This window comes from Nelumbo nucifera, chromosome 4, assembly GCF_055504915.1.
Source record: "Nelumbo nucifera cultivar China Antique chromosome 4, China Antique-T2T, whole genome shotgun sequence".
Classification (NCBI taxonomy): domain Eukaryota; kingdom Viridiplantae; phylum Streptophyta; class Magnoliopsida; order Proteales; family Nelumbonaceae; genus Nelumbo; species Nelumbo nucifera.
The window spans coordinates 34,281,394-34,290,485 of record NC_142652.1 but is presented as its reverse complement, the minus strand read 5'-3'; the positions used below and the strand labels follow the sequence as shown (position 1 = coordinate 34,290,485).

General features: G+C 34.0%; 1 protein-coding gene across 1 annotated transcript; it reads right to left on the bottom strand.

The window, feature by feature from the left end:
* Positions 1 to 4,365: 4,365 nt before the first annotated feature.
* LOC104607364 (SGNH hydrolase-type esterase superfamily protein) lies at positions 4,366 to 6,360 on the bottom strand. The gene is made up of 6 exons (XM_010272994.3): positions 5,995 to 6,360; positions 5,772 to 5,899; positions 5,565 to 5,691; positions 5,346 to 5,458; positions 4,923 to 5,172; positions 4,366 to 4,850 (listed from the first exon to the last, which is right to left on the bottom strand). Exons 1-6 carry the CDS (start codon positions 6,224 to 6,226, stop codon positions 4,567 to 4,569), a joined length of 1,134 nt encoding a protein of 377 aa, XP_010271296.1. The 5' UTR covers positions 6,227 to 6,360; the 3' UTR covers positions 4,366 to 4,566.
* Positions 6,361 to 9,092: the final 2,732 nt, after the last annotated feature.

The following is a 9,092-nucleotide window of genomic DNA, read 5'->3' as shown; positions in this document are numbered from 1 at the left end:
ACAAATGTAATAAATTATTTTAAGACAAGTTTGAGAATCTGAGTAGGTTAATGGAATTTGCAACAAAAGCACTCACAGAATATATAAATATAATTTCCAAAGACCTAACAAAGAAAAACAAAGTTTGGGTTAAATGGACTTTGCCTAGAGAAGGAACTCTAAAATTCAACTTTGATGCTTTTCTGAAGTCTAATGGAGTCTATTTGTTTGGATGTATTGCAAGAGATTCTTTAGGTTGAGTGCTGAATACAAAAGATGGATTCATAGGTGCCACCTCCATCAATGTGGCTGAATGTAGGGCAGTTGTAGAGACACTCAAGATAAAAGCTCAAAGCGGATTTAACAACATTTGGATTGAAGGAGATTTGAAGTAATCGTTTGGTTGCCTTCTTGGAGTAAATCACCCTCCTTGAAGATGCTCAGAGTACTATAAAAATCATGGATGACTACGAGCTTCAAATGTGTATTTTCATACACAAAGAGAAGGAAATCAAGTTGTGGATTGGTTGGAAAGTCTAGGCCATTCGGGCTTAGTAGAACTAGTTGATAATTTCCCTTGGGCCCTTACCTACATATGTTCCATGGACATATGGGATAGATCCATGCTTTGTTAGGTTTTTTTTCCTCGTATAATAAAAAAGTTTGTAGTCTAACCAACTGATGGTGGTTCAGTTGGTGAGATCTCTGACTCGTTGTAGCAGAGACCTGGGATCAAATCTCATTGCTGCCAAGGTTGGGATTAAGGGGAGGGGGATGGGCTACTCTCATTGTGTAGTCCCATGAAGCAAAAAAAAAAAAAATGTAGTCTAAAAAAGCAACAAAGCTTTGAATGAAAGTAATATGAAGATTTTATGAATCTTTGTTTTGTCTGATTGAGTGTAGAGAATGTTGTTTTGAAATTTGTATGTTGAATTTTGAAAATGGATAATTTACCATTTTACTCCCAGAGTTGAATCTTAGAATGAATATTTATAAAAAAATAACAAAAATATAAATAAACAGCAAAATATAAATAAAATAATAAAAAGGAAAATTTTAATAATAACAAAAACATTAATAAACATAGTCATTAAACAAATAACAACACAAATAATAATAATAATAATAATAATAATATATTAATATGTTAATATTTCAATATATTTTTATTATATTGTGAACATATTATTCTATAATAGAAAATATTAATAATCAAATAATTAAATATAATAATAATAATAAAAATAAAATAGTACAAATATTAATAAAAAATAGTTAAATAATGCATTAAAAATAATTATAGAAATATTCTTTTTTTAATATATTATGATTATTGATATTTTATTTATATAATTTTAATAAAGTATAATAAGAGTGTGTTACTAATAATGAAGTATGAATAAATTGCAAAAAGGGCATTCTATGTATAAAAAAATAAGAATGTTGTCAAATCTATGTCTATACCGGTGTTAAAAGAGGTATTAAAAGAAGGATTTGAAGTATGAAAAAAGTTTACTTTTTAAACGTAAGATAAAACAAACAAAAGTACAAGGCCCAAGAGGTATGTGAAGATTTTTCAGGCATAGGATAAATCATCCATATAGTTTATATGTACCCATAAAAAATAGGATATTGTTTTGTAGTATTGATTTTTTGATTTATCGCATGAGTGGAATTGTAAGTAGAACCATAATCAAAACTGGAATTGAAATTCATCATAATAAAAATTGTAATGGTTTATATATATATATGTGTGTGTGTGTGTGTGTGTGTGTGTGTAGATGCAGTGTGAAATGCTTTTTGAACTAAAACTGCCCTCTATTTTTTTGTTTGAGAAAGGGTATAAAAGTTATTTTATTATAGTTTTAATGGTTAATAAAATGCTCATATTTATGTATTTAGTCCATCTTTAATTGTAAGGGTTGAAAATGTAATTTTAATTATTAATTTTCACTTCATTTGTTTCATCTTTAATGGCTACTAATTAAATTTATGTTAATACTTTTAACAATATAAAGCCATATATTTTAAAACTGACTCAAAAATAAAACCATTCTTTATCCAAGTGGTGGTTAAGAAATTCAACCATTTGAATCAAATTGATCAACTTATGAAGTTATACTTAAGTAATAAAAATAAATATAGAAAAAATTATACACATTTATGATATTTTTATTAATCAATTTTAAAAACTAAATGTAATAAACAAGAATTATTTTTATTGATAATGAAAATGAAGTACATAATTGAGAATTGGCCAAAAATGAAATATAAAATTAATTATAAATAGTTAAACTTTTGGGTTAAATGTGTTAACCTTTAATGTCATAAATAATAAAAATTAATAAAATATAAAAATGAAGAAAAACATAAATTTTGCAAAAAAATCGTTTAGACACATGTATAATATAATATATTTATCATATTAAACAAAAAGTAAATGTGACATATCATAATTAGTTTTACACACAAAAATACAAAAAAAAAGTATAAAAAAATTGAACACATCTATAATTCTATATTTACACTACTATTAAAAATATGAATAAGATTGTGAAACTTTATTTTGATTAAAATACTCATATTTTAATTTAGTCCCTATTTAATTGTAAGGTTTAAATTGTAAATTGAATTATTATTTTTCACCTTATTCAATTTCCTATATTTAAATCTTACAATTTTTTTGATAAATGAACAAAGAGAGAGAGAGAGAGAGAGAGATACACCAAAAAGATAAAACATTACAAAAAAAAGAGTGTAACAAAGCAGGTAGGCTTTTCAATGATACTTGAAACTTCACAACTCGATTTGATTATCACATATTTGGTTGATGTGTTTATATGATTAGATTTGGATTTTGTAATGTACATCCGATTACTAATAAAAAAACAAAAATAAAAATAAACAACATATAAAATTTATAAAAAATTTTGGATATAATATTATTATCATTATCATCATCTAGAATTACCACATGCAAAACATATGTACACTTACTAATCCCCTCGAATGGGGAGATGCTATTATACTAAGAATGAGAACTGGATTTGAATTCTATCCGACCAAAGAATTGGATTCTAACTCCGAGTTCAAACCCTTATTCTGAAAAACCAAACAGGCCCTTAATTATTACAACTCAATACATGATTACCTATTAAAAGTTGCATAAAATTAATGCTTAGTAAAAATGAGTACAACTAATTAGAAGTCTACAAGTTTATGCAACGTTTTGATATGTCGCGAGCAGATAAAGTGGAATCTATGATTATGAAAACCATTGGTTAGGTCAAAGCTTTTTGGTATCCTACCTTTCCGGTATCGTAGATTTTGTGTATCAATAGCCGGGAGGCGGGGACCTAATCGGGGCATTAACGTATTTTACGGAAACTTTGAGGCCAATATAACTTCAGTCGAAACCCTAATTTCATGGCAAAATGCTGTCTATATAAATCGGCCAGTCGGCCACCCTTCATCGGTTCATCGAAACTCTTTTTTGAGTTTTGATTTTTGTTTTGTTGCCATCCCGTTGAAACCCTAATCGCTGTAGGAATTTTTTGTTTTTTTTTTTTTTTTTTTTTTTTTTTTCTCTGTTGTGTTCTTAATCGATTGAAGCATCTTGTATGAGTTTCTCTGCGGATCTCAAGGCAGAGGGATTACGTTAAGGGTGCGAAATCAAATTTACAAAAAAGTACTTGTGGACGTGCGAAATCCTTTCCCTACTGGATTCTCGCTTTTTCTCGTAGGTTCTACAGTTTCTTTCTTTGCTTTGTCTCCTTCGATCTGTTTTTCATTTGCTGGTCTCTTTGATTGGGAAAAATACATGGATCTGCTCGAGGATGATCGTTTTGCTTTAACCACACTGAAGAGAAGCCAAGGGAGGGTTTCCTATCTTTGTATGTCGATCGGAGGATTTCTTTGATTCTGGGTGTTGCTTCGTGACTCTTCTCTTTAGAAGCGGGATTTGCTTTGATTTTGCTCTTGTGGGCAGTCGCTCAATCAAACCCACTTTTAAAGAGAAGAAGAAAGCTTCGCCTAGCGTCGAAGTAAGTTTTCTGATGAACTATGAAGATGGTTCCTCTCAAGGTTCTAATGTGGAAAACTTTGGCCATTCGACTGAGAGCAAGCACTCTGTCACTCTTTTCAATTTTTGGCAATTCATCCTTTTTGAACTTCGATTTTTTGATAGTTTTCAGATGGGATTGAAATTAAAAAGATTTTTTTTTTATTTATGGTTATGTGCAATTCATCCATGTTTTAACTTGGTTGCAATTGAGATTTCTGGAATTTCTTGGGATGGGGTTGAATTAAATAAGCATTTTGCCTATTCTCTATTAGTCTTTTTAATCAAAGTTGAAGATTTGAATTTGAATTGCCTTCCTTCTACAATTGTCAACCCAATTAGGAATTTATATATTACTCTAATGTTTAACATACGGTCCCATATGGCACCACAACAGGGTGGTGGAATAAGATTTTTTCTGTATCAACAAGAAAAAATGTTGTCTTCTTGAACAGTAATTCATTTATACCAAAATGATCGACTTGTACAACTCCTAAAACAGTTCTTAGTTTCAATCTCCATATGAATCAGAGCCTAGAAGTGGGAGAAGGTTTGAGGTTAGGTGCAGGGGAGTGTTTTAGAGAGGCGGGAGCGTTGAATGGAGAGGGTGATGGTGCATGGACAGGGGGTTTGACGTGAAACACAGTGGAGAAAAGGCGATCAGCAATAACTTGATTTGCAGCATCTGTGGGGTGGAAGGCATCCCAAAACACATACTCCTTGCGGTTGCTACATAGTTTTGAGTTGGGCAAGCAGAGCCCTCCAATGGTTGTATCCACATTGCAGCAGGAAGTGTTGGAAAACTTGAAACCTGCAAGAACCGATAAATGTTGGGTCTGGCTTTTGAGCTTGAATTGTGAAGAAGAAATGAAAAGCTCCTAACCATAGCTAGTTGGATTCATGATTATATCCAGAACAGTTAAATAAGAATTTGCAAAGATGAAGCGTGTAGAAGGCAGTCGACGATTGAGGGAGATAAGTAGGCTTTGTGCCCTTGAGTTGTATTGCAGGATCCACTGGTTAACTTGCTTCAAGCATCCTCCCATTTTGGACTTCACCCTCTGGGAAGGAATGCAGCCCAGGGGACCAATATCATTGAAAACAATTTGTCGAGCTCCAAGTTGATATAGCCTCTTCATAAGCAATCCAAAAGAAGTAAGCAATTAGTGAGGATCTGGTTTAGAATTTGATAAAATAGAATCACTGATAAAAGAACTAAGTCGTAATTTCAGGCCAGGCAGAGGTGGGTCTAATTGTTTTGATCCCAGAGTCTAAAAAGAGATCAGATTGATAGTTCTGAGTATACCCTAAGTTGTCGTTCCAAGGTAGAGATTAAGAGATCCATGAAATCATCGTGTGTGTACTGTTGACCATCTGCTAAGAAGGGCTGGAGAAAATTGTTTACATAGTCATTGCTTCCTGAAATTAACAGTGGAATATCATTATAGTGATAGTTGCAGAAATAGAAAACTTTTGAAAGTAGAAACAAGTGAGACAACTAGTGTTCTCCATTTGTAAATTGTACCTATTCCAATGAAGTAGATAGCCTCATTGCATAGCTTGTTTGCAGCCTCTTCTCCAATTTTAGCCTTGATTGCTTCCTTTGTCTTCTCAAAGTAACTTATCTGGTCATCAAAAGACAGTCTCTGAATCTGCAGTCCAAACAAACAGATAGAATATAGTCAGAAAATATGACAGAGGAATGAAAAAAAGGGAAAAAGATGGGAATTACAAAATAGAGTCCGGTATCATTGAGAATGCCAGCTCCACCAGAAGCATAGTTGACTCCCTTGAGAATTTTATCATCATTTGGAGACAAGGACAGATAAGGCGGTGGTGATGGAATGCCAAGCTTTGCAGCTGCAAAGTAAAGCAACCAGAGTGAACAAAACAGTTATAAACATGCATGATGATGTATCAGTTGAAGTAGTTCCAAGCAAAACAGAATGGATTACAGATAATGTCGCCAATTGTTCTGCCATTTGTGAATCTTCCTGTTGGCTGCCCTCCAATATAATCAACCCCATACCAAGGGTAATTCGATTTTGCAAGAGATTGGAGATAATTGTTGTTTCCCACCTCTGTCAACGAGTCACCAAAGACAAATGTGACTGGTTCTGCTGCTGAAGCCATGGCTACCATGGCCATAGCAATCATGATAGAAAATGCTGGTCTATGCCAGGCCATGTTTCAGCTCTTGGTTACAATCCTTTGTGACTTTGGTAGAAAGTAGTAACAAGGATTTATAGTCTCAGAGTCAGTACTTAACACTCTTTTAAGTCATGCCCATACCCACAAGTTTGCACATAAGTAAAATTTGGCAAGAATTGGCGTTTGATGGTGTCTCCAGCAGTTGGCCAACCAATCACTTTGGTCTATACTCAATATATGGTTTCAGACTTCATTTTTTAAGTGTCTTATAGCGTTTACCAATCTATGTTCTTGGACTAATTAGATTTTGTTTAATCAGGCATCAGAGATACCTTTTTCTGCTAGAAATGATATTTTTCTCTGGTTGCCCACGTTTGTTAGTTATATCCTCCTTTACTTTTCAGCTTGAATTTTCAATTCCAAATCCCAAATCCCAAATATCCAACGATTCTGTCCAGGAATTTCAAATGTGGACAAAGGTTTCCTTTCTTGGAGGGTATGCCAAGTGAGAAACAGGTGCGGAACTGCCACTTTTCCTGTAACATAAACGGCTTCAGCTGTTACAACAAACCCAACGGGAGTTCGGCACAAGGAGCGTCAGAGACAGGCATCTGCACAGACGGGCCAAGATTAATTAAATCTGAACAATGGGTTCTGATTCTTGACTAAAGTGGATTCTACAAATATTTGATCACAATTTTCCATTGTTGGTAGGTAAGTAATGAGTGGTTGGAATCTGATCCGAGTATGCAGTTAAGGATCTGAGCCTGTCTTTGGGTCCAATCTGAAGAAACCGGATTCAGTGGTGCAAATCCTGTGCCTTGCATTGGGAATATCTCCCCATGAAATAATGCACATAAGTATGGAGATATTCCTAATGTAATGCTGTAAAGGCTGTTCGAAAATGGGTTTTGCACTTACTGAAACCGATCTAAGAAAAGGAACCGGATACATTTGGATGATTGTGATATGTGCGATTGATTCAAGGTGCCAAATCGCTAACTCATGACCCGGAGGCAAAAATGGAGCAGCCTCCTAGTCGGTTTTTAGTAACAGATATCAAACGCAAGAGTATGATACTGAGGTGGGAATTCTTGAACAGACCCAGCTAACCGTGTATTTTCAGGGATCCGGATGGCAATTTTCTAGTCTAGTCTGGATTGTCCATGCCAGCCAGCAGAACGTGAGCAATTCTTTATTAGCCTCACCAACCGCCCGTTTTCCCTCGTACTGTCTCCAGTTTAGGTCAGCTGATTTAATAGGTATTTGGCACTGTAGCATTTTATAAGGTATTATTTGGTATCATGGTATTGTGTATCCGTTTCGAGTTTACGTAGACATCACATAGGAGATTATACTTCAACGGTAAAAAAAAGCATGTTTAGTTAGACCATTTTAAGTGATAAACGAGCAGAAACGGAAACACTTTGGAAGTTGAAATCCACGTAACTCCAAAAAGGTGTTTTGAAGAAGAGGCCAGTACTCGCAGTAATGGCTCCTCCTATGTATCCGCATAACTCATAACCACAAATAAGCCATTTTGTGGCTGTTTCTAGTGAGGTGTTACACTGCTGTTTCCTCCAGAAAACACCTCACTAGAAACAGCCACGGTACCAAACACCTATCAAGTGTCTCTTTTACCTGTTTTTCTGGAAAACACCAAAAAGATGGTATTTAGAAGAGATGCAGGCTGTCTGCCTTGAAGTGTTTTGACTTATTATTATAATATACTTATAATGATAACTGTATGATGTCTCAAAAAAGATCATGCCACATCACTTTAGTGGGATCACCAAGGCAATTCAGCGTCTGTTTGGCATAGTTGACATTGCTCCAGAAAATAGTGCCACATCAGTACCATGTTGAAAAAATGGTGCTCGAAGAAACAAGCATTTGTTTGGAACCGTTTTTCCATAAAAAAACCAAGCCACGCTTTGGAAATCGGGAAGGCATGGCTTGGAGTAACGCCAAATTTGGCATTTCTTGGAGTTGCAACTCGTTGTTACCAAACAGTGATGTGGCACTAGATAATGAGTACCAATGCTGAAAATGTTTTTTGGAGCATTGGTACCAAACAAAAAACGTTGTTGTTGCTCCAGGGAACATCCTACCTGGCAGCAACAATTTCAAAAAAAAATAAATACTTAACCCATACATCAGCAACACCATTTTTTGAAGCATCGATACTAAACATATACTAAAAAATCATCAATTTTAACTATCACGGAGTTAATCATTGCAAAACAATTAAAAAAAAATTGCCAAGCACATTTATTTAGGTAATGTTTGGCATTGATGATTATTTTCTGGAAATCAGCACCAAGTAAGATCCACATCAGAATTTAAAGAATCAATGCTTTTTTTTTTCTTGTTTGGTTGGCCAATTATGCCGATTTCTGAAAAGCAGCCAAAAATCGATTATTGATATCAGCCCTTTTTCAGGGATTGATGATTTCCTGGTTTTTAACTGATTCTGAGGATGACATGGCATTGAATAATAATTATAATACAAAACAATCAACCCTCAAAGCCGATTTCCAATTTCTCAAAAATTAGCTTACATAGCAGAAATTATACCAAACAACATTTTTTTATGATTTTTCAAAAAATCACTGATTCCAGAAATCACTTATATCACCACTTTTTGGATAATCAGCAAGGAAAAATCATCATTGATGCCAAACATCACCTTAGTGTTTCTGTTTTGTTTTTTTCCCCTGATGTGGGGAGCTTGTGAAATGCCTACTCAAGCACTAATGGAAGCTCGGCCTTATATTTTCATGCTTTTGAACCCAATTACGATTTCTGATACAAAGACAAACAAAAATCATAGTAATCAAAACAATGTTTGTGTTTGTTACATGTAAGCACATTAATCCTCGATTATATCTTCTTCATGTTC

Excerpts from the sequence above, each read along its gene's own strand:
- LOC104607364 (XM_010272994.3), bottom strand. The coding sequence starts at position 6,226 with ATGGCCTGGCATAGACCAGCATTTTCTATCATGATTGCTATGGCCATG. Across the intron at positions 5,692-5,771 it reads ATGATACCGGACTCTATTTT|ATTCAGAGACTGTCTTTTGA; the intron begins GTAATTCCCATC and ends TTTGGACTGCAG. Across the intron at positions 5,459-5,564 it reads TATCTACTTCATTGGAATAG|GAAGCAATGACTATGTAAAC; the intron begins GTACAATTTACA and ends TGTTAATTTCAG.